Below are 26,506 nucleotides of genomic sequence, written 5' to 3'. Positions count from 1 at the left end.
GGAGATATGAAATGGACATTTGGACGTATAAATGGATGGACGGACGCATGGATGGACACAAGCATGGTCACGTGGATGGACGGATGCACGGACGGGCGAATAGAGGCTTCGCCTCAGTCATCATCGTTTACTTCGTGGATATGCTGTGATTTTTGTTCTGTAGCTGGTGTGCCAGAATAACCATGGTAGTCTTCCTAATTCGACACATACTCCGCTGACGTCGAAGATGTCGCTATCTCTAGGCGAAACTCGAGGGATATTTTCCTGTAGAGGGCGCGAGGACTTCGTACGACGGTTGACAATGTGCATTACGCCATCATATTCTTTGAACGTATACTCCAACGCTATCTCATGGGTTGCTGCTTGGAGCATGTCCCTTTTTGTTCTGATTGCGGAGATCTATGACACAATTTTGAGTGGTGACCATGTCCAGGGTGAGCTTTCCTTGACATAGTAGGTGACACCTGAGGAGGGATCGATGTACCAGTGCATATACTTTCGGCAGCCTTCCCGAAGCTATAGATGTAGGATTGGGTTGAGCAATATTTTTTTAAGAAGTGAGCCTGGGTATAAACAACATGTCTGAGGTGAATCTGAAGTATCCTCTGCGAAGATAGCACTTCAAGAGTCAGGCATCTTGCTTCCTCTACAGCGCCTGCTGGAGGCGACCCCTTAGGGAGGCCAAGACATATTCGGAGACTGCTCTTGAGTGATGGCTCAAGTTTTCCCCTGGGTATATACGATATATCATGTAGGACAGGTATTTAACACAGCAAAGTCAAATCGACGTGGGCTTTATGGAGGAGCAACATCGATCGGCAGTTGCTGCCCCACTGGGATCAGGCTAAAAACCGGAGTACGCGCGTCTCCGACTAAACCTTCTCACTGCCCCGCCGCGGTGGTCTATTGGCTAAGGTACTCGGCTGCTGACCCACAGGTCACGGTATCGAATCCCGACTGCGGTGGCTGCATTTCCGGAGGAGGTGGAAATGTTGTAGGCATGTGTGCTCAGATTTCGGTGCACGTTAAAGAACCCCCGGTGGTCGAAATTTCCGGAGCCCTACACTACGGCGTGTCTAATAATATTATGGTGGTTTGGGGACGTTAAACCTCACATATCAATAAAATCAAAACGTTCTCGCTCTGTTTCTTCACTTGGGGAGACAATGTGAGATTTCTATCAAAAATCACTCTAAAGGAAAATTTGTGTCTTGACGTACGAAACGGCGTGATCAGTCTCTGATTTCGAGTCTTTCTCTAAACCACTTTATGTTTATTTTGTTTGTACGAATAAGATACCTAAATAATAATAATAATAATAATAATACTAATAATAATAATATTAATAATAATAATATAATAATAATAATAATAATAATAACCTTGCTACTCGTTAGCAAGACTTCGTAATTTTGTTTTGAAGTTGAAATTTATTTCAGGCAAAAGCAAAAAAAAGAAGGAAGGTACAATTTGCCTAGGGGACCGGCGAAAAGGCATAAAAGCCTGACAAAGCGCCTGCCCTCTGTTTTCTCACGGTGTTTCAATTTTCAATTGCATTTTTTTTTTCTCCTCCGCACAATCATGAACAAGGGCGTATGCGGATTTTTGTTTATTTTTACTGGAGGGGGACGTTTTCTTCTTCTGAAGTGGCAGCCCGGTTGGCGCAACTGGCCGAGTACCATGGCAAAAAAAAAAGTGGCATCGAGGCAAGCCCCTGACGTCCTTTCATGGAAAGCCTTGCCCGGCCACCTAAACCTGCAGAGAGAGAGAGAGAGAGATTAATGAAAGAGGAAGAGACAAAAAGGACGCTATTTTCTGCCTCCCGTCGCGGGGGCACGGCTCAGCGCCTTTAGGGATCGGGGAAGGGGAAGTAAAGATGATAGGAAGAAGAGAGGAAGGAAAGAAAAAGTGAATGTCATGGCAAGAGAACGTCTTGTCAGTACAGTCAGTAGTGCGAGTGAAAAGAGTCCGTCTATAAGGCGGCGAGGTCCGCGCAAGCACAGAACTCGAGAAAGGCTCGAAGGGCTTTCGTCTTCGAGCGCGCGGGAAAAAGTATGTCTTCCATTGTTTCGGCAGGTAGTCCAAGCAGACGATAGCGGCTTGCCAGTGCGCAACGCTCAGTGGCCAGGTCAGGGCAGGAGCAAACAATATGCTGCAGCGTTTCGTCATCACCGCACCTTCGGCACGCTGGCGATGAAGAGCGACCCGCGGAATACATGCGTGCCGCAGGCCAGACGCTGCCAGTACGCAGCGTCTGGCCTGCGGCACGCATGTAGGTTTCTTACAATAAAGTTCATTGTTCCTCCTCCTCGACAGAAAAAAGGAGGGCACGGGCCAGGTGTTCAACCCTAGGCTACGTTGTTGTCGTTTCCTGGAAGAATGGCACAAGCCACCAGGAGCGATCGGCAACAAAACGTGCGGCAGTTGAATTTCCTGGAAATAAAAGAAAAAGAAGGGTAAGGGGATACGCGAAAAAGATATTTTATACAGAAGAAAATTATCTGCAGTAATTTGGTTTTTAATTGAAACACTAATCAGTGTAATGTATCAGAATGTATTGAAATACATAAGAGAAAGGAATAAATTATTATAAATAAATATGGAAGCGCTCATCTTGTTAACATGGTAATATTTTTGTCTCTTTTTATAATTATTAAAGAATCGTAATTGGCTACGTCACTGCTCATGAGAAAATTATGGGCAGGGAGACCTTTATTTTTCTCGTTTATGAGCACTCGCCATCGGTGGGAATCATCAGCGTAAAATAATCACCCTTCAGTGTCACCAAAATATGAAGGCTGAAAACAGCAGACTCTGTAGGCAGCCTCCCGAAGATTATGCAATCTAACTTCAGGAGGCTGACAGTATCTAATAAAAAAGAAAATGTTGGTGTATATCATTTACGAAAGACAATGACAACTGCGACTACAAGAGGAGTGTCTTACCAAAACTGGCCTAGATTATATTGTTCCGCGTGGAGTTGCAGAATTCACGGTATATTTACAACACGCAAGAGGTACGTGTAACGTTGACGTACTATTGGGTGGTTGACCCTTATTAATCTGTTGCAGCCCACCATGAATGATGATGATGATGATGATGATACGTCGACCATGATTTATACCCACTCAGGGGTATGTGACACCACTTCAATTTTTTTCAGCTAGTAGCGTCTTGTAGTCCACAGTGGCACAAACACTCATGTGACAATATCAGTAAGTTATTTTGTTGACTGTCTATTACTAAACACACCTACATTGTGAAAGAATTCAGTTACTGAGTGAACAGAATACCGCCAATTTCTTGGAGGAACCCCGCGGTGGGTTTCGCGCTTCAATGACGAACCAAGTGTTTCTTAGTATCTACATCTTCAAGGGCCATCATCATCAAGAACAAGATGCACTTCATGCCAGAGGAAGGTTACTAGCACTTGCTGTGTCGTCAACGTTTCCTTTTCGCTAATTAAGGTGAGAACAGCCCGACATGACTGATGGTGTGGCATCAGAAAAGGTTCCTGATGTCGTCGGTACATCCAAGGTCGAGCAGCTGGTTCCTGAGGTGCCAAAGAGCATGCAAGCAAAACAAGCCTCGAAGGAACCACTGCCATCTTCGTCGCAGGCTTCCACACCTCCGGCATCGTCCGGACCTCAGGCCTCTCTCGAATCACCACCCAATTCACCCCCACAGCCAGTGTCAAAGAAGCCGTCGAGGGCTACCAAGATACCAGCACCTGACGTCAGCCACGGCGATAGTACCACTCGCAAGTCGGCCGCTACAGGCATAGACTCGCCGTCGGTCATTCTCATGCGTCGTTGGTTGCAGAGGCATCGTATCTTGATATGTCGATGCACGCTGTCTACCTCGCTGGCAGCTGTAGCGGCGGCCGTGCTGTTCTTCGCTTACTTCCGCCAAGATCTATTCTACCCTAGCGAGCTGCTCAAAAGGCCGCCTCAGTTCCTTTGTTCGAAAGCGGCCGAGGCAGTTCGCTCCACGCTCAACTTTAGCGTAAACCCATGCGATGACTTCTATTCGTTCGTCTGTAGCCCAGGCGGGTAAGTAATAGGGTAAAAGCAGGTGAGGTGAGGCTATCAGGATGACTGAACAGGGATGGCACTCTGTGTACTAAAGTCGCCCCCTAATTCCGGTACAGATGTGGTTTCAGAACAACATGAATAAATAATTTATGAGCGTATTGTCAGCATGAAGAAGCGACCGCTTTTTGGCGTGGATAGAATGGCGCATTTCAGAGCTCAGTTGCATACTTCTTAGTCCTGCATATTTTGAACGCTACTACTGAGAATGAGTTAATGAGAGAACATTGGGCTGGTTGAAGAAGAGCAATGAAATTTTTAGAGCGGGAAAAAGGGCAGAAAAACCCGGCCATGAGCAGAAGTATACGTGGTCAGAAAACTGGCAAATAGAATTGGCCCGGTATCGAGCAGGGTAGAGTACATGTTATGCGCCTTCGCGTAGAGTCTACACATTTTCTTTATTGTACCTGAGCACTCTGGTGGCATTGGCGGCAAAGTGTAACTTCAGTATTTCAGGGCCCTGGGGATGTGTGTTACCATGCTCGAAACCACGTTAGAAATGCGCAGCATCAGCTGCCATATACCTGTGTAGCCTGGCACTCAAGTTAATTCAATAGACATCTCAGCGGCTGGTTTTGTGCTACTAAGAATGACTGAGCCGGTGGTTACGAAGGAATTGGAAACACAGTCGAACAACACAGAGTTAGATGGTGTGCTGAAATTAATAAGTTCAATCAGACGAAATGGAATCGTCTCGCTCAGGATAGGCTAAGCTAGAGATCACTGGAAGAGGCCTTTGTTCGGCAGTTGACTAAAACAGGCTGAGAATGTTGGTGGCGACCATGAGTTACTGCGATCACCGCATGGCAGTGACATGGGAGGACAACGAAGCTTCATTGGTAAGACGTGCATTCGGCGCTCATTAAGAAGCATGAGGTTACCATGATGTTTTACGAGTCAATTACAGTGTGTAGCATGCACCAATACACCATAATGGGCGTTCCACCTCGAAAATGGTAAGTTGTGTAGCTTTCGATCCCGGTATCTCAATCACGTAGCTCAATTGTTCACCGTGCGCGATCTAGATTTTCAAAAACAAACCCAACCCTCAATGAAGAAGACCGTTAACGTGCCTTGCACGCTACCGATCTCTGTACACCAGATTGATTTTTGAGTGAAGCTTTCGATCAAGGTTTGCTTGATATTGTGACGTGGTCATCATTTTTCTCTCGCAGGGACGGCTCGGTGCGTGGTGAAGGCTCCGCGATTGCTTGGAAGCAGATTGATAGGAACCTCATGAATGTCCCTTGGGAGAGTGACAGGCAGGGTGTGGAAAATAAAGCTGCCCGATTCTTCAGGTCTTGTCGACGCCTGGTCTCCGCCGTCACAATCAACGTCAAAGACCACGCGGAAGTGCTTTTCTCTCTTATCCCAGAGGTCAGCGTCAATGCCATTCTGCAATTCAAAAGCTCCGAAGAGCTCTTAGAGCTCATGTCTGTAGTGTCCCTGAAGTACGGCTTGTCGGCCTTCTTGTCCTTCGCCTCGGGGCCAAACGAGAAGCTTTATGTTGTGGGCGTACGCCCTCCTCTATCGACGTACCTGAATGATATAGATTTACGCCTTGTATTAGCCAACACGGTAGAGATCTTGCAGCTAGGATATGCAGTCTCTGAACGTACCGTTCAGAGACTCATGAAAATAGAAAACGACCTGCAATTGCATCACGGCAAGCCGACTCAGCATAAAAAAGAAGCTTTGAGTAACACGTTTCTTCCTAACGCTACTTACGATCAAGCAAACCCAGAGCAAACAACAGAGCACCAGAGAACGCTTGCGACTAGGAGAACCTCGTTCGTCCAGTCGCCGAGGAATGCTGGAGCGTACAGCGCTTATGAAGAAGACGGGAGCTCTAGTTTCTTGGAAACCAAGCGGAATTCTTCGGGCTCTTCAGCAGATGACATTATAAACACATTTCTTCCGCCACAGAAGTACGTTGTTCAAGTCGGCGATTTAGGGACCCTCCGAAATACCTTGCACGCAATATTTGTGGACATGAATACTTCAGAATCCGCCGTGTATGTCCTGGCCTTTCTGCTTCTGCCAGAGAATCTTCTGATGGTGTACGCGAATAGAAGGGACATGAGTGTCTGCTACAAGTTGCTTCGATTTGCTTTTTGGGACGTGTGGGAATTCCTGGCTACGCGCATGAACCTTGCGGTCAGCCACACAGGAGACGCGCTGTTCATCACTGAGGCCGTGCTTACGACGCTAAAGAAAATAGCCATGCATCGTAACGGAAACCGCCAATTCTCCGCGTCGGTTATAGAGGACAAAATTGAAAAGCTTCTGACGTTGGTGTCAAGCGACACGGGCGTCGTGTACCCAAGATGGATGGACGGCTTGGAAAGTATGAGTGTTCGAAGCCTCTACAGGAATATTATTGAGCTCGGGAAATTCCGGAAGACACAGGCACCAGACGGAAACGTGAGCATCACCAGCAATGGAAGCGTCAAGCAGGAACAGTCAATGAAATTTCGCGTTCCTGTGGAAGACCTCGCGCCCCCTTCTTATTGCAATGGGCCGTTCAGATTTTTGAACTACGCCACTCTCGGAACTTCCGTGGCACTCGAGGCTTTGAAGTCACTTGGCTTGACCTTCTCGGAAGCCCGCGGCTTAGCCAAGACGCCCGCTTTGATCAGTCAAGGTGTCCAACGTGCCATGTCCTGCTTTGGGGCTGAAATCACGCTCCTTCACTGGCCCGAGCTGGAGGGCGGTTCGAAGCACGAAAAAAAGAAGCTTTTAGTTGACGTCATTTTTTGGGCAACCAGTTTTCAGATCGCGCTAGAGGCAAGCGAACTAGAGCAAGCCAGGACTCCGCGGGAGATCCTGGAGCCGGTCATGTTGCAGACCTTCTACGCGCGTTACTGTTCCCACCTCTGCGAGCGCGCTGAAGATCCCTTCTTTCGGCGCGACGATGCCAGATGGGCTAACTTGAAGTGTAACATTGCGGTCATGAACGTGCCTAAGTTTGCGCCGCTGTTTCAGTGCAAACGGGATCAAGTACTCTTCAAGACCGAGTACTGCTCCGTATTCTGAATTTGGGTGTGAATATGGCCTCAGTGGTTTACCCGCGTATTGATGACACACCTCCTTTTGATAATATGAACACACATCGCTAGTTCGCTGGATTACTGATTTATACAGTTCGCATCAATGATGTTCGATGGTGAAGTGATCGTAATAGCCACTTATAGTCGATTAAACTACTTTCATAAAGCAGTGCGATACCCTCATTTTTGCTTTATTTTCCTGTGAGCTTGGGGTGCTTTGAGTGGCAGTAGAGTATAGGGCCGTGGTGACGTCCTTACGTGTGGCTGCATTTCCGATGGAGGCGGAAATGTTGTAGGCCCGTGTGCTCAGATTTGGGTGCACGTTAAAAACCCCAGGTGGTCGAAATTCCCGAAGCCCTCCACTACGGCGTCTCTCATAATCATATGGTGCTTTGCGGACGTTAAACCCCACATCAATCAATCAATCAATACGGGCGTTTCGTGCCCACTTTGTTCAACGGAAAGCATCTCCAAGATGACAAACATGGAAACAGGCCAGAAACACAAAACACGATAAGCGAATTTGCAATGAAAATTTTTGAATTTAGTGTCCAAATACCTTGGTTTCAATAGGAGGGGCGCCGTTATGATGGCTCCGAAAAATGTCTACCACTTCGAGTTGTTTAACGTGGGCGTATATTTAAGTACATCGGTCTCAATCATTTTCACCTCCATAGAAATCCCAGCTGCCATGGTTGGGATTCAAACCCGCGACTGTCTTGCCAGCTGTCAAGCCCCTTAAGCACTACGCCACCGTGGGGAATGGGATGATTTGCATCTTGTACCTTTGGCTGTTATGAGTGTCCGTGCCGCTTGTTGAAAGATGGTAAGTGTGAACACGGTGCAAGGCCACTCGTTTAAAAATATAGCATGCCGTTATTAATGAGTAGTTTTGGCAAATGTTCGGACATTGTATGAGCAAAGTTTCTGATGATTTCACTCGTCACGTCTAGGTATCATACACACAAGCTTTCATTCGCACATGGCCATGTTTTTGGTTGACTATCATTGACTTTGAGATTAAGGTGAAAACATTAAATGCCCCGAAAAACGTCCAATTTGACCGTCGGTGTCAGCATGCCGAGGCATCAGGGTCGAGCGATGCCAGTTAGGTCACCTTATGACGTCACGATAACGTCAGAGATTGCAATTTTCGGCGTAAGGTGGTATGACATGACACGATGATGCCAATCATGATAATGTAGTTGGTCCAAGGGGGTCCGATCACGAATGCAATGTAAAAGCAGGCGACGTGCACCCAATCTTTGAGACAGTGCAAAACCAGATTAGATGCAGAAAGCTTTTGAATGGTGGTGGGGCAGGATCAATGCATCGAGTGAGAAGAGAATAGTATCACTTTGTTGCCATTTCATTTCTTTAGTTTTTATTAAATCACCTACACTTCTTAAAATACCACTCAAAAGGCTATACCTCGCATTCTTGGCTAATACCCCAAAGTGGATACGTGCCATATATCTCAAGAAAACAAAACAAAAACATTGAGTCATTCATAAGCATTGTTGGAGTAATTATAAAAAAATATCGCTACGCTTTCTTGGCCAGTCTCCCACAGTGGGTATGTGCCATATTTTATAGCAAGCAAATCAAACGAAATAGAGTCGTCCTAAGTGAATGCATGAGAGGCCACGAGAGCTGCTTCTCATCAAATGTATGACGCTCGAAACTGCGTATGGGAAACAGCCTCAGTGCTTGGTGGCACTCGTCAAAGTTGCAAGGCTTTGTGCCGGCAGAGTTTCAGCGGTTAGGCTTCTGTAGAGCTGTCTTGCTCTGAAAGAAATGAATGAAAACATTGCAGACAATTACGGTAATGCCTAATGCAAATGCTGAAATTTTCAGGTGTTTTGATTTTTATATAGGTTGAGGCAAGCGTTTCTGCTTCATGGACGCACACCTCTAGACTCTGGCGCACAGCCGTTGAGCTTTTGCTGAGGCAGCTTTTTCAGCAACGGCTGACCACGCACTTCCACGAGTTTCGTTCCACTTCAGCGGTTGCGTTAGTTTTACGACCAAGCTGTACACCTCTACTCCGGAGCGGTTTCACTTCTGCGGACGAAACAACAACAACAACAACAACAACAACAACAACAACAACAACAACAACAACAACAACAACAACAACAACATTAAAGCCAGGACACTAAGCCGTCAACATGCAGGCGCTCGTGCTGTATTGACCTTCCGGTTTTCGTGTTTACAAACATATGTCCTGCTCTGCTTCCAGTTTCGCTTGCCGGCCAACCATTACCAATGGTGGTGAAACAAAAGCCTTAGTGAGGAGCCCGCTTTTTTTTCAAAAGTTTTGTCCCTCTGACTGGCCAAATACATCAAATATATTTTTTTTCAACTAGACAAAACATTGTAAAAGATTATCTTCAACTTGAAGCACCTTTTCGATTAGAAGTGGAAAAAGAGTTCTTCCTTACTTTAGCACAACTTCAAAAAAATTCTGCTTGGTGTTAGAGTGATGATTGAAGTGACCGGAAGTTTCTTAGGAAGCAACACCTGCCGCTGCTATTGCACTCTTGAAACCCGTGGAAGAGCATTCGGCGAGGTTGACAGACTAACCGATGAACGCGTTCTCTGTGGACTCGTGCAGAACTGCAATGCCACAAGTAAGTTTCTACCTCTCAGTCGATTTCTACATCTCAGGTAAATTTTTACCTCTCAGGCAGACGGGATATCTTTTTTACCGATCAGGCATACCGGATGGCGCATAGTATCTGTTTCAATAAACACAACTGCAAAAAAAAAAACCTCAATGTTGCACGTTGGATATAAACGAGCTCGTGAACAATACGAACACAGCCTTCCAAGCATTCTCAGTAGAGAACAGGTTGCGGCGGCTTCACGTCGCACGAGGGCCTCGAATGACGTCAGACGGCCTTTCCTCCTATTCGCGAATTTTTCACGTTTTCAGACATACAGGAGAGACGAGTGTAGCAACTTATTTGGTTCGTTCTCATACTGCCATCTGTAGACCACACATGTTAATTGAATCAGAACAATAGTGGCAATACAATACTTGACGAAAAAAAAAACGCTTGTTGAAAGAACCTCTTGACGAAAGAACCATCTTGTTGAAAATGGTCGCTGAACCAATAACGTGGTTCACTACAGCGACCACAAAACGGTGATCACTACCATTACTCTAAAAGAGGGGTTCTTAAACTTTCTGGCCTTGAGGAATCGCAAACGCCATCAAGCGTCGCGTTAAATGCTCGACGAATCAACTTGCTGCGCTAGCAGAAGTAAACCAAAAATAACACCCTCTCCCACAAAAGGGAACCATGTGGTATGCGAAGCAACGCTGGTGTTCGCTAGTGTTTGCATTTGCTCTTTCGATTTGTATGTTTCCGTGTATGCTTAACTTCATTGTGGAGTTGTGTATATGTTGTCTACTGCTTATGACAACCCCCACTCATTTGTGTGTATTGCTATGTGTGTGCACAGCACCGTGAACACCGGTTGCTGCTATAGGAGAGAGCAACGCGCAGCATTATATACGAGCGCACAGCTGTGGCGGAGGGACAAACGGGAGAAGAGAAATGAAGCGGAGGCAGCGCTCTGACACATCCTCCCACCTCCTCGTTCTCACTTGAGGAGAACGGCTGAGTTGGCGCATGCGGAGTGAGGTAACGGACGGTCGCCGAAGGACGGACACAGCCCCTAGCAAAAGCTGCTTCGCACACTCTTGCAAGGAATTTTTCAGGTTTTTTCTCTATTCTGTGGCTGCCGACGATGAAGAATTATGCCTATAGCTTTTGTAATGAGTTGTCGCGTTCGACGACCCACTTTCAATGCAATTTACATTGTGTGACGCCTGGTCATGCCTTTGCTGCTCTAAAGTGCTGTATTATTGAGATTAACGGGACTCTTTTCGGACATAAAGCAGTCCTGAGGCCAATTAGTCGCGCAGTTTTAAGCTCCGGCATGACGGAGTGGTAAAGTACTGGGCTGGCACGCAAAGAACTCGAGTTCAAATCCACAGAGGAGTAGAACGACATTTTATTAGTGATTTCGGGCATAAAAGTTGGTGCCACAGTCACCCAGTAGTTTTTCTTTTCATAAATATGCCCCTATTACATCTATAATTGTTATAGGTTAACCTGTCAAAGAACCTAATACTATAGAACCGATTGTGCGCCCTCTAACGTGTGCATGTTAGCAATTCGTTTTTGGTTACAGACATTCCCAGCGTTCCATACATTATTTAGTAATACTTTAGGTAAGGCCAGATTCAAACAACTTGATGGTTTTCCTACAGAAATCTACTAACGTATACCACATAAATACTTTTTTGGTACACGAACGTAATGTTTCACGCGCAGTTTGCTGTAAAAAAATAATGGTAATGGCAGACAAGCAGCCAAGCAGCACACACAAACACAAAAATATTTCGCAGATCCCATGTACCTGAGAATCGACGTTATGCGAAGCATGCGAAGGGAAGGTGACCATGTTGGAATTTTTTTATCGAGCGGCACATTATAAAATGACGCTAAATATATGTACAAATATTGCACGTACAGACGTATGTGTAAAAGATGAAGATGTTTATATAACCAGTCGTTTGCTCTTGCGAAACGATGGCAACTGGAACATGCGTATTAGTAACACCAGAAGCTGATATGAAGCGCTGATGCTTGCGAAGATGCTGGCATTGGACACTGCTACATAAATCAACTTCAGCGCACGGCAACTAACCACAAATAACGTTAACCCGACGTGACGGCTGTATCAAAAGTGTACATATGTAATGTTTAAAAACTGGATAGGCAGCACTACAACCACGATGGATGTTTCACGAAGATTAGCGTCTATTCGAAAAGTAGTTCCGAGACGTGGCGTAGCTCCACGCTAAATTATTCATTGCCACGCAGAATGCTTGAGTTCGATTCCACCTGGGACTCTGACATTTATTTTTTGCATTCATCGGGTCGACGCTACCGATACCGGGTATTTCTTAACGCTTGCGCGGTAATATTGCCCAGGTGTGTTCTCGTTGTTTGAGGGTAGGTACTATGTGTCAATCACCTGTGGCACATATCCACATATCAGTGGCACATACCCACATATCAGTGGCACATACCCTCTCGTGGGTATGTGCCACTGTCTGGCGGAAACTGTTTTACGACGTACGCGGCGAGATTGTGACATTTGTCGTGTCTTGAGCAGTGCGTCATATTCCACAAACCATGTGATCCTCCATCCTAATTTTGGTTCACGCCAAGTGAAGCGGGTGACCACGAGAACATCCAAATTTAAGCGGCTAGATAGATAGATAGACAGATAGAGTGATAGATAGATAGATAGATAGATAGATAGATAGATAGATAGATAGATAGATAGATAGATAGATAGATAGATAGATAGATAGATAGATAGATAGATAGATAGATAGATAGATAGATAGATAGATAGATACGCTAAAAGTCACCGAAGTTCGCTAAGAAATGCTTCGCATTTCAAAAAAAGCTTTTCTTTTTTTTCTCACTACCTTGTTTGGCTCGGTTTCTCGCAACCCGCTAAACTAAAGCCCATTAGTACCGCTGACACACGCACACTACGGCTAATAGCAGTTACAGACAGCTACACGTTTAACATAACCACTATTGCCTTCTAGTCGTGGTTATCGCAAAGCAGGGGCTTAAACAGGTCTTGTTCATGGGGAGGGGGGGAGGGGCTCTTTGAGCTGAAGTATGGGCCGGGCAAATATGCATGCCACGGCGAAATGAAATATCAGAGAGGGGGGGGGGGAGGCATGGACCCGATGTGTCATCCCCTCACTACGCCACTGTCGCAAACGGGTAATTCCACGAAAAATCGACACAAATCTGTGAAATTATATATTAAATTTGATTTATTACTTCGTATTTTATGCACATAGCATCCACTGGCCCGAAAAGAAAGTCACTTTTCTTTTTACCTGCATAATTTTTAAGGCAAAATGTATGCAACGTATTCAATAAATGAAAGGACTTATTTCATCGCCAGTCCTTCTCGAAAGTTCATTACTATGTAATGCGCATAAAATATCGTTACAAAGAAGACATTTTGTGTATGAATATATGCACAACAAAGAGTAAAAAAACACTTTTGAAGCTCGTAGAGCGAACAAAACTATTCTTGACAAAAAGTCTTAATATGGGGAATTTAAATATGCTTGCAATAAAATAGTTAGCACGAGGTTGATTAGACTTGTCAACTTTGTTATTAAAACAAGTTTCATTTCTTTCTCTCCGCAATGGCAGCTACTTTTTGGTTACTGAACTCCCGAGCCAGTGAGGTTGTTCTTGAACACGCTCACATAAACACTCGCAAGTTTTTTCGGTAATTGTACAGGCCAATGTGAACGAGAAATGTTTATGCGCAAGTAATTTTTTCCACTGCTAAGCCATGGCCATTCTTCAGCGCGTCAGAATCGCCCTTTTTTGTGTAGGTCGTCCGCGCAAGCGCACTCGCGTTGAAGAGACACGTGCCATAAGTTTTCGTGGTCCAAACGACACGAAAGGAGTGGAACGAGAGACAACTGGTGTCACAAACGAGCAAATGACCCCCCCCCCCCCCCTCCATCCAAACAAGCAAACAAGCAAACAAACAAACAAACAAACAAACAAACAAACAAACAAACAAACAAACAAAAAGTGCCAATGCAGGTGCCTCCACGAACGCCTACTGGGGCGTGGCGGGGCATTTCGGACGCCAAGGACCGCCACATTCGATTTCGACAATCTCCACTGGAGGGGCTGTTCGGACCCAGAAGAAGCCGATTACTGCGAATTTCTCGAGAGTTCAGTGATGCTTTCCTTGTGGCTATAGCGTGGCTGATTGAATCTGATATTGTGTACAACGTCGCATTGAGAAAAATGGCTTCACCATGTGCCATAGAGTTACAAGATTGCATCACATGTAACGAGCAGCTTTAAGCCACTATAACATCGCTAAGGTGTGGTACATATGTACTAGTAATACTTGTTAAAGAAGCAGAATGTTGAATTTGGTCCTTTTTGGGGTGATAATTTTATGTTAGACACAAGTTTGAGATACAAAAAAATTCTTACTCTTCCTGAAATACTTCCTGCATCAAAGACACATTGATCAATGTTTATGATTATGTAGTAATGGCAGAGGTAACGTCCATTGCTTTTTTGGGTAACGGTAACGCGTTACCTTTTTTGTAGGTAACGTAGGGTGGTAACGCGTTCCTTTTTTTGTTGGATTAACAAGTACCGTATTCAGTTGCTTTTCTTTTGTAAACGGATGCAACAGTGATTAGGATTAACTTGGCCACCCACCTGACGTACATTAAAGGTTGGTATGCATTCCCTGCGTCATTGTCAAACATCAGAACACGCTCATACGAAAGTTTAGCCTTGTCAAGTTCGTTTATGTATCGTGTTAGTGTTTAGTTTGTGTACTTTGTTTCTGTAACAAATTCACTGTGCTACAAATCAAGGACAGACTAAAAAGAGCAGACACCATGAGTGCTGGGTGTCTTTTTTGCGTGTTTTTGTCTTCGGCAGTGTGAAGTTATTACGTCATGTCGCACAGATTCGTAAAAGCTTCCATGCACTTAAACTTTTTTTGCTTTCTGCACTGGGGATGTACCGGCGGATTCGGCGCGCCGACGTGGTGAAGAGTGCCATGATGTCATGGTTCGCAGCTTTTTCGAGTGACTGAATTCGCCCCGCCGAAGTGGTTATGTCCGCTAGGTGGACACATCAAGAACAGTTTCCCACCAAACCTGCATACGTACACTCAGTGTTACTTCATGCCCTCAGTACAGTTATATCTATACGTGCCGTGTCCATAATACGGTAGAGGCGCATCCGGCCTCGGCCACGACACTTTGCCTCTACACGTAGGGTGAGTTCTTCCTTTGTTCAAGCGCCCGAACGACGAGTTTAGCGCTCGCACTTTTCAGCCTCGCAGGCCTTGTGTACAGAGTATACGCATGAGCTAATCGTACTCGACGGCGATCAAAGGCAAGCAAGATGAATTCAAACGAGTCTTTTTCTCTGCAAACGGGGCGTTGCCTTTTTACGGCTACGCACAGTGCTTTTCCGCCGGGTGTCGCATTGATTTCATGAATGATTCCATCTGCCATGATGGCGGCGCACTGAATAGCTTTTAGCAAACGGGATTGTCGGAATAGAATCATGAGGGCTAAACAAGCACCGACACATTCTTTAAAGATCGAGAAGTGGCTTTTGCTTGACAGCCTGGTGTGCATATCTTTTTGAAGTATGAACTGCGTCCGTTACGTAGAAGTTGGCTAATTTCAAGGGCGGACAGCGTAGAGACGGAACCATACTTGCCTAGAACGACCAGCCGGCCACTTCTGGTGCTGCTTTTTGCAGATGTCTGCAATAACCGGTACCTTGGTGATGCCCAACATAGCCATATTGCATTCATACAGAATATATATATACGGGCAATATTCAAATGGAAGCCACTAATGCATTGCTGTGGCACGGAAGACATTCTTTGTCTGGGTTTACGCAGTAAAAAATACCTGGCTTTTACACAACGAGGGATCTGTAGTGCTCTAAACACCTTGACAGAGTGATAGCAATCTGCCGCCGTAAGTAGTTCTCTTCAAGGCGTGTATTAAAATCATCGACACCAACAATACAACTGCCGGCGTATAAGAGTCGTCCGCCCCGCATTGGAATATTTCGTGGACATGTGGTATCCGTCCCCTAAAACTGACGTAGAAAAACTAGAAATCTCACTCCACCACGGTGGTCTAGTGGCTAAGGTACTCGACTGCTGACCCGCAGGTCGCGGGCTTGAATCCCGGCTGCGGCGGCTGCATTTCCGATGGAGGTGAAAATGTTGTAGGCCCTTGTGCTCAGATTTGGGTGCGAGTTAAAGAAATTCAGGTGGTCAAAATTTTCGGAGCCCTCCACTACGGTGTCTCTCATAATCATATGGTGGTTTTGGGATGTTAAGCCCCACATATCTATCGTCTATAGTAGAAACCTCAGAGAGAGAAAGGAAAAGCTGTGAGACTTGTTTGTATTGTATATGGTCGCATTTGATTCACAAACCTCATATTTCAAAGTTGCTTGACTGCTATAACTCACGGATATGGTGTATGCTGTCCTAAACTCTTTTTTGAACAAATAAACTAACAAAATGTCAGTACAAGATAGACGTATCACACCTTCTTGCATTTTCGTCCGGTTACGTTACGTTACCAGGCACAGATACAGTATACTTGTATTGCCATTCACGTGCCAATTGTTTGAGGTATCATTTTTATTCCTATATAATGGTAGGGAATCGGAAGAAATTGTGCAATACAACTGACACAAAATTTACTATCGCATCGTGAATCGCATCTATTGTAGGAAGCCTTTGTCTGACGCAGATGTATCCTACGTTTCATTTTCTTTCTTCTATTCGTGCTAATCAATTGTCTGTTTCATTTGAATATTGTCGTAATGACATCACGTGCCTTTTCTTTGTTAACTCTTCAAAGCACACGTCCAAAGAAACTCATTCAAGATTTTTTCTCTTGTTTTTCTGTTTTATGCTCCTATATGCATGTACAACGCTGCGAAGATACTGCACAAAATCGCAGTATCTATGAATAAAAAAGTGTATTTTGCATAGCAATTTGTAGAATCACAAATTGATAACGCCTTTGCTGATTTATGTGAAACTCTACCGTGACACATCAGCTAGCTTTGTCACTCTGCTCGCACTTTATTATTTAAACATTATTCGCGCATTGATGCCGCAGTGCTACCCCTAAAAAGGAACAAAACCCTGTCTGCTACATCTGTTGTACAGATCCTGATAGGTCGTAACCTGAATATGAAATGGTTGTGTTTTTAAACATAGAATTAGCCTACGTATGAAGCTCTCTTTGAACGCTTATTGACATTTTTGTATTCCTCAGCAGTCGTAACTCTAATATAAAATGATGGTGCCTTTAAACACGAAATTCGCAGACGTGTGAAGCTATTCTTCAACGGTTATTGACTTATTTATATCCCTCAGCAGTCGTAGTTCAGACATAAAACTGTTGCTTTTTTAATAATGGAATGAGCTTATATAGGTATGGAGCCCTTCTTCAACGGTCATTGACATTTTCATATCCCTATGGTGTCTTAAACCCGGGTAATGGATGCATAAAGAGCAACGCCCTATTTGTTATTAATCAGGCTACTGTATCGTCATTAGAGAAGCAGCTGCTGCGCAGACAAGGTCAACGCTCTTACTAGATACGCAACGTCAAGATAATGGTGGGTGGAGTATCACACAATATTGTGGAGGGCATGTCATCGATAAGCGACGAATGCGGCACTTGTCAGTGAGGACAAAAAAAAAGGAACACAATCGAGCCAGCAATTTTTCGTAATGGCATTCAAGAAGGGTATAACGTATGCACAGGGACACAGATAGTTCGCGTTCTTGACTCCCATAGTTTGGCTAATGGAAGAACAGATTGTGCAAGGCGAGTACCTTTCTACATGTTTGGTTTATCTCTAATATTATCCCAGTAACACCAAATCTTGACGACACGCTTCTGCAACATTTGAAAAGTTGTTTCAACGATCTGGCAGTATGCGTACGTGCTACTATATGAAAAAAGTGTCATGCCAGTCTGGGGATATTCAAGCGCATATTTCATAACTCGCAAATTTCCGCGACTACGTGCTTTGGCACTGGTGGGCGTACCGATACGTGGCTCAAGAAGTTGCACGTTTACTGCACGCGCATTTTAATGAACCATTTCCGATTAAGTAATGCTCTTTCGAGCGTGGGATTCACGGTGGCCAGCAATTTGTGATTTGATAATCTGACCTCTGGTCCAGGTCCTTTCCCGTTGCCATATTTTATTGATGCCTGGATATGAACGCATAAGCGTCGTTTGTTGCCAGCGGTGATTGAAGCGTTACTCTGCTAGACACGGAGCTGAAGGCTCAACTCCCAGTCTGGAGGGATGAAACAGTTTGGTTAATAATTCGATGGGGTTTGCATCCCAATGCCACGTTATGATATGAGGGACGCTGCAGTAGAGGGCTCCGGAAATTTCGACCATCTAGTGTTCTTTAGCGTGCACTGACATCGCACACTACACGGGTGTCTAGCATTTCACATTCATCGAAGTGCGAACGCCGCGATTGGGATCGAACCCGTGACCTGCGGGTCAGCAGCCGAGCACCGTGATCACTACACCGCTGCGACGGCTGTGTTAGGAAACAATTAGAAGGGAGCATTCCGCAATGCGAAAGACACACATACAGACACAGACATACACACATACAGACACACGCATACAGACACACGCATACAGACACACGCATGCAGACACACGCATGCAGACACACGCATGCAGACACACGCATGCAGACACACGCATGCAGACACACGCATGCAGACACACGCATGCAGACACACGTACATACAGACACGTACATACAGACACGTACATACAGACACGTACATATATACGCACACATACATACAGGCATATGACACCGGCGATACAGATATACAGAGATGTACAAAAACAGACATACAGACACAGGCAGATACAGTCAAACAGGCACATACAGACAGACAGACGGACGGACAGACGGAAAGTAAGTAATCCGTCAGATATGCACACGCCAAGCTTCATCTGCCACCATTTATCCGACGGATCAAAGGCCAGTGAACCAATGTTTTCTGGGATGGCCGAACTTCATGGGGGAGAATTTCTATTCTGACAGGAGTCGGCCAATCTTACATTGAATTGCAACAAGTTCAAATTTGGGAACGCTTAGCTGTATCACGCATATGAGCAACGGTGATTTCTCGATGACTTGCTAAAATGCGGCCCGCCTTCTAGAAGAAGGAAGTGAGCCTTGCGCACGCGCGCATTTTCTCATCCGGGAAATGTGTAGTTAATCAGACTTCGCAGTCGATGCCTCGTAGTTTAGCGGTACTGTTTGCTCGCTGCTTTCTACGCGCAGGTGTAGTGTATAAATGTACCAGAAATAAAATGAGAAACGCTGGTGAAAGTGTTTCTGTTGAAAATTCATTACATGCACTGTGCCCGTAGAGAAAAGAGCGCTCACTAGAAAGTACGCGCGAAGGTTTTTGAGCAAAGTAAGTTTAAAATTTTTTGTTGAGCACGGCTAGAGAAGTAGGAAAACGGAAACCACTGCAAGGGTGTATAATAAACGAGTTTGCCAACAAGGTCAGAAGAGGAGGTTCCAGTCGTGAACTCAAACTTGGCGTCTCAGTAGGCACCCGGCAATGCAGTTTACGAGATCCAATGCTAGCGCAAGAACACGCAGCCTAGCGAATGGACGTAGCAAAATCGGGCCCTCCACTGCAGAGCCACTGCCGCTGAGTCTCTTCTAGCGAGTAGACGAATTAAGATCGAACGCGCCAGTGCATGTATTTATTTTTTCTTAAGCGGGCAAGGAGTCGCGGCTGTTTATAAACGCACCTAGGACGCGTTCTTTGAAGACGTGCCTAAAGGGGAGGCTTGAGCACGTCCATGTGTTCAGCGAACGTTTCACTTTCTTGGCATCCCTGGTGATCGATGCCGTCAGTGCTGAGGCGGCACACAAAAGCTCCAACGCGCCCTCTGGTCAGTGTCGGGAGCGTATGACATAGCCTACAGATTGCAGTTGCCACGTGGAGAGATGGTGATTCGCAGGGCAACTTTGCGCGAGTTTCTTGATCTATGAGCGCCGAAGTGATAGAAACTGGAACTACATGTCATCAACGTACACGCTAATGACGAAGATGGTGTCGGATATCCTTTTCCTTGTTCAGATCAGTTTCACATTATAGTTAACCATGTTTACGAGACTTTTCGTAGTTTTTAACAGCGGTACGTCGAATCTGTCTGCTGCAGGAAAAGTGAGTGGCGAATTTTGTGGATGGTAGAACAAATAAATTCGAAAAATTAGAGGATACTCGAGCTTTATCTCCAAGAGCAGATCGTGTTTGCGTAATCTGGACTCGCACTCATCGCTTTCTGAAAAGCCAGCTTGCTTCGGTCCTCGGTGCATGCTTCAACCATGCCGATAGGAAAAAAAAAACGACTGTGATCTTAATATTAGCCGTTTTAAAGTATAATTGGATGCCTATTGCAAGCATGAATGTTATGCGCCAACTACGTCATAATTATTCCTTTTGCGAATAACAGAAAGGCCTACTGCACGCGTCTGTAGGGCAACACACGAACCCACGCAGGTGTTTCGTTTGTTGATGCTTTTGTTGTTGCTGCTGATTAAACGCGTCTGCGCACTCCTTTTTTGCGAGTGGGCCTTTAGAACACCCTCTCCTCACTCAATTCGCATCTTTCCATGCCTTGCTTGATTCTACGCTTCTGCCACGCAATACCTCATGCGTTACAACTACATGACATTTATATCGTGTGTTTTTCCAAAGCAGAATAATAATGGCTCTGTAGTAGGTGTAAAACACCTGTAGAACTAGTAGAACTATATAGTGGAACACCCGATTGTCACGCAGATGACTTGCGCTCGTTCCTCACAGGGGCTGGCTCATTTTTTAACATTATTATTTGCATAATTCGCGATTATTCAGTCATGGACAAGGTGATGCTTTTTGCTCGCAACCAACGACGCCAACACCGACGTAAGAATTTCTGCTTAACTAGCACTTTAACGTTGTCGCATTGAAACTGGTGCCAAGTATAGAAGCAGTTCCAGTGTTAAATTTGTTCCCAGAATTACAGTGTCTCTAGAGTTTGAAAACTTGGGCAAGTGCGAAGCATCGTTTTTTTTTTTTGGCCCGGTAAATTGGTTGTTGCCAGGAATGAGCGATATGTCATCACGCATTTAGTTTCGCTTCATTTGTCATTAGTTCGAGAAAGTGTTATGCGCCAAATAATAACTGCCTGCTGAGAGTGAACCAGGTGCTAATGGTTCCCGGCTGCGTGTCTGATAAGAACTTGTTTTACTTTTGTGTCATTTTTTCCCGAGCCGCTAAAGCTGAAGCTATGAATACTTTTAGTAGTCGTGCAAAGCTGTGTGTTGCAATGTTTATTCAATCACGCTTCAGTTGCAGGAGAGGCTAAGACCATGAGCAGCAGGAGTACCGCAGTTCCTGCGGGTGCGAATGCCGAACTGGTGAGAACTCTGGCTGACATCGAGAGGGTTGGGAAGGCGAAGCTGAGCTCAGGACCCCGGCTATACTACAGCATGGGCGCTGACGAAGAGATTACCTTGGCGGAAAACGTCCAAGCATTTAAGAGGTTTGTTTTGTTTTGTTCCCTTTGGAATGCAATATGCTACGGAGAAATACGAAAACTGGGGAGGGGGAAAGGGGGAGGCTGTAGTGGATGTTTCGATAAGCAGACTTGCATTTTTCAAGGCTGCTTCTGATTTCCTTCAGGGGCCCCGAAACACTTTTTTAAGTAACCATGGTTACTAAAATCAGTGAATTAATTCTATGCATAGAATGAATTCACTGTAAAAGCGTATTGCACCTCACAAATTTAATGCCGCCAAAAATTTTAACAATCCGTTCAGTACGAGCGGGGTAACAAAGATATGTGTGAAATGCTGCAATCACATTCTCTCTTCTCTCCTCCCGACAAAAGCGCTGGAAGCTAAGCAGGGAGTGATGGGAGGGCCAACAAAAAACGTCACGCGCGCCTCGTGACCTTGAGCACTTTCTTTTCTTTTTTCCTTCGAATATGAGGCCTGTTCAATCGCGCGCGCGTGGATAAGTGACTCCCTCTCACGGCGCTATCTGTAACAACCGAGCGCGCCATGTTGAAATCAGCCAATGGCTGGTAGATGGGCAATCTACGTGTGATCCTTGAGCGTTTTCCGTCATTTGTCGAGGGAGTGAAGAGAAAGCAATTTTCAGCTGACTTTAATAATTTATTGTGAATTCGAGGCCGCGTGCTGCGCTATAACATTTGGCTTGCGTGTTTTCCGGAGCTCCTATTACCGTTCAGCATCGTTTTCTCACCATGCTCAAAAAGAGTTGCAGAGTCCCTTTAAGGCCTGACCCCACGTACCCGTTGCAGCGCGTCAGCACGTTGCAATGCAGCGCCGTGCCTGATCCCTTTGGGGAGAGAGGACTCGCGGCTACGCAATGTTGCGCACCCTGTCTTTCCCTGAATTGAGGGTGTGGCACCAGGTCAAAAAGCAACGCGCTGACGCACTGTGACGGGTATTTGTGGTCAGGCCTTTAGCACTTTTCAATTGAATCGAATTGAATTGAAGTTTATTTGTCCTGAAATTCTTACAGGATCGGAAGCAGAGGCTAAAGGCTATATAGCCTGACATAGGGCCTCTGCTCCTAAATACAGTTTGGCACGCAGGCCGCTCAATCTGTCACATATGTTTTCAGAAATAAATATATAACACAACAAATAACACACAGAAATGATATAAATAACACAATAAGTAAACCATAACACAACAAAATTTAGCATGGTCTTGTCACACTACTTCTGGGAAAACATTAGAAAAATCACTTTATCACAAAAGCGTCATCTGAAAAGAAACTTCATTACAGAATGTAAAATAAAGCATAAGAAAAGCCACTACAACACATAACTCAAATTGATAGATAGGATGTAACAAATCAAGTACAGAAACTTTAATAAGCATACTCAATATCATGGTTCGTTAGGATGGACTTGATGATGGTGTTCGAAGGTACGGAATTGAAATCTATGAGACCGTGTAAGCGATTTAACATTGTGGGTATTGGATACTGAACGTGTTGCTTGCCATAACTTGTCCTTATTGCTGGGATTTTCCGGCGTTGCTGACGCTTAGTATAATGAGTATGCTTCCTACCCTCTACTTCAATCGAAACAAAGGAGGAAGAGATGGCCACAGCGAAAAGGTGGGGGTGACTGAGAGGCCGCTGTGACGAATTGAGTGAGTCAGATGATGATGGATTGATATGTGGGGATTAACGTCCCAAAACCACCATATGATTATGAGAGACGCCGTAGTGGAGGGCTAAAGAAACTTCGACCACCTTGGGTTCTGTGACGTGTTGCGAAATCAGGGCACACGGGCCTACAATATTTCCGCCTCCATCGGAAATGCAGCTGCCACAGCCGGGATTTGATCCCGTGACCTGCGGGTCAGCAGCCGAGTACCTTAGCCATTATACCACCGTGGCGGGGCATGGGGTGAGTCAGAAAGACGGTATTCCGCGAAAAGGAAAAAAAAAGTAACCATGACTTATAACTCAATTTTTTTTCTGTCGGAAACGACTTCCCTTTCTAAATTATGAGACGTGGTATAGTTGGACACTAAGGATCAGTTTGAAATAATGTGACGTTCTGTAATCTGCGAATAACTCGAGCTGAACGAGCTTTCTTGCGTATCAATACTGTGGAAAAGAGGCCACTACAGACGGCGCTTGAACATCCGCTACGACAGCAGTCGCATGCATCTATTTAAGGGAGAAAAACTAAAAGCAAACAGTTTGAGCAAGCTGCGTGGTACGTCGCACATGCACATTTATGAATCCAAATTCTGCTTCAAATTCACATGACATTCGTGGCTTTCTGTTTTTCTTTGTCCAGCGCAGTAACAAGTATTCAGTAGGTAGGCTTCAGAAACAGACGGTTTATGCTAGGTTTCTGTGCTCATACAACTGCAGCTGTGAATGTACACTAAGAGACCTTTATTTTGTGATTGTTTGGAGCATTAGAGCAGTGGTTGATTTCGCATCTGGATGTTTCCTTTTTCTTCTTTCTTTGGCAGCTTTACGAAGTAAAAATGCGTGCTGTTCCACCTAGCTGAACACTTTGCTTTCCACTACAGACCCTTTTCGTGAAAGAACACCCCAAGCGCCCATTACTCGAATTACTCCTTGCCGCCATGTATTGGGCGCCGGAGCAGACGGCACCAACTGCGTTTCATGTAGGCGCAGACGCCGCTCAGCGTTCGAGGTACACGTAAGAAGGCGGGGCTTTCTCTCGCGCTCAAAAACGTGAAGTAACAACGAGTAAATAAAAGAAATACGGATATTTTACTGGTGTGAGCTGCGTTCTGTCTCAAATAGCTCCACGAAGGAAAAAGTGGCCCCGCATCTGCATGTTACACTGCAAATGTCATCGAAAGACGATAGTCTTGCGTCTGTAGAGAGTGAGCGGAACGTCTATCTGATGTTCTGCGCAAGAAAATCAGTGAATGGTATTCTGGAGGCGCTGCGTTTGAGTGCCTCGAGCGTGCAGTGGAGGCGAACGAGAGCCCAGTCACGTCACACGTGAGACATGAGCGCCACCTGGCAGTTATCTTGGATAACGAAGCGCGCGTGCCCTGCGAACGCGTCTCGGAGGTGATAAGGTGTAGAACGCAAGGCGATGGGTAGGTGCCACCACCGTGTCGTCTAAGCAAAGCGTTGGAAGTTCTAGCCTTTTCGCGCAAGCGTTGCATGGTCAGCGCGACATTATAAACGCTATGGTCCTTAAAATTACTTATGTATGCCTTTTCTAGTAAGAGATACACATACGAGTTGTTATGGTGCCTCAAATATGCGCACTGGTTGTTTTTATTCACACAGGTATGAACGTTAAATCTTGAGCACTATTGGTGAGCGCTGCGGATGAGGTTGGCCATTTGGAGTATCGTTTGGCCACTTTGGTGCCGTTTAATGTAACTTTAAGGTCAGACAAACAGACTAACTCACAGACAGACAGACCAAAGTTTTTGCGTCGAAGGTCCTAAGAAAGACTATCGTCTTTAAAATAACGTAGGAATTTTTATATTTCACGTTGAAAATATGGGCGCTATGTTTACCTAATTCGTAACTATCTGCGTGATCGAGAACAGGTGGTATATTTGTCCGGTACCTTTTCCAACCCTAAAACCATAAACATCGGTGTTCCACAGGGTTTAAGTTTGGGCCCGCTTTTATTTTTAATTTATATAAACGATCTTCCTCAATGTCTAGCACATTCGTCCTGTATACTCTATGCGAACGATACCACTATAATACCTACAGATAAAGACGTTGACTCGATGTTGTTTAAACTAAATACCGACCTTATAAATATCGTTAAATGGTTCAATAAGAATAAATTAAACATAAAAGCTAGGAAGTCAAACTTCGTTGTATTTTCGTCACCTAATCAAATTGTACCTAGGAACCCCCCCCCCCCCCCCCCCCGTCTTCGTAAGCGATACTCAAATTCATTCTACCTCTAGTGCAATGTTTCTCGGGGTCAAATTAGATGAACATTTAAAGTTTAATTCACATGTTTTAGAGCTTACGCGGAAAGCCGCGTATGCTATTCGAATATTTCTTAAAGTTCGCCCGTTTTTTCGTTTTGAAATATTGTTGTCACTTTACTACGCCTTCTTTCACAGCAACATAATTTATTGCATTTCATCATGGGGAAATACGTATGCCACTCATTTATCAGCCATCCAACATCTTCAAAATCAAGCATTGAGAATAATAACGTTCAGTGGCTTCATGTCCAATGCATCATCCTAACTCTGTTCGCATGGAATTTTATCAGTTCAGAATCTGGCTAAATATTTTCTCGGCATTCTTATTTACAAATATGTGAATGGAAAACTTCCGATTCTTTTACTACACTCAAGTCAGTTTCCTCAGGCGTCATCGACTCGTTTTGCAAAGGCTAATAATTTCCTTTTACCCAAACCTAGGACTAATTATGGCAAGTTTACCACAAAATTTTCATCTGTTTCCCTGTGGAATTCTTTACCTTTGGAGATCAAAAATAGATCCCTCGAAATGTTTAAAAAAGGCTTGCGTTTGCACTCATTAAATTCTTGATGCATGATATTATATGAATTGAATGTTATTGCATTTTTCTGTTAGTTTTTTGTGCTCATCGGTACATCTTGTATAACTTATGTTCGCCATTTCGTGTAAATCTGTGCATTTTGTATATCTTAATTTTTCTATCCTTACCGTAATAATGCGTGATATTATACAGAGTGAATGTTATGGCATTTTCGTGTTAGTTTTTGCATGCTTAGCTGTACATTTTCTATAACTTACGTTCGCTATTTCGTGCTTATCTGTACATTTTGTATACCTTAAATTTTCTTTCCTTACCACTCTTTACTATTGCGTTGTATCTCTCATGTATGATTTTATAGAAGGTCTCACTCAGTCTCGCGACTTTGGGACCTCCTTCTGTATTTGTACATACCACATGCACTTGTATCACTTGTATTTCAATTCTGAATAAAGACTACATTCCACAGTTAAGGCACCAACACACTTTGACGTGACCTGGCGCGCGTGCGCGCCGCCGTCCGTTTCGTCGTGTCACGCCAGCGTTGCCACGCCAGGTGCCGGGCCTGCCATATGCTCGCGAGCGCTGCGTTCCTTTGACGCATGCAC

General features: G+C 44.9%; 1 protein-coding gene across 4 annotated transcripts in view; it reads left to right on the top strand.

Moving 5' to 3' along the window:
* Positions 1-14,885: 14,885 nt before the first annotated feature.
* The window catches only part of LOC119179158 (2-Hydroxyacid oxidase 1), a 50,827-nt gene continuing 39,206 nt past the window's right edge, over positions 14,886-26,506 (top strand). For 2 of the 4 annotated variants that reach the window (XM_075869399.1, XM_075869397.1), the window contains exons 1-2: positions 17,545-17,630; positions 21,206-21,398. In XM_075869399.1, coding sequence (XP_075725514.1) covers positions 17,609-17,630; positions 21,206-21,398 — 215 coding nt within the window. In that variant the 5' untranslated portion in view covers positions 17,545-17,608. Of the gene's footprint in view, positions 15,029-17,544; positions 17,631-21,205; positions 21,399-26,506 lie in introns of those variants that run through there. The other 2 variants (XM_037430231.2, XM_075869398.1) reach the window with 2 other exon arrangements.

This window comes from Rhipicephalus microplus, chromosome 7 (genome assembly GCF_043290135.1).
Source record: "Rhipicephalus microplus isolate Deutch F79 chromosome 7, USDA_Rmic, whole genome shotgun sequence".
NCBI classification, from domain to species: Eukaryota; Metazoa; Arthropoda; class Arachnida; order Ixodida; family Ixodidae; genus Rhipicephalus; species Rhipicephalus microplus.
This window is presented reverse-complemented; position numbering and strand designations above follow the sequence as displayed.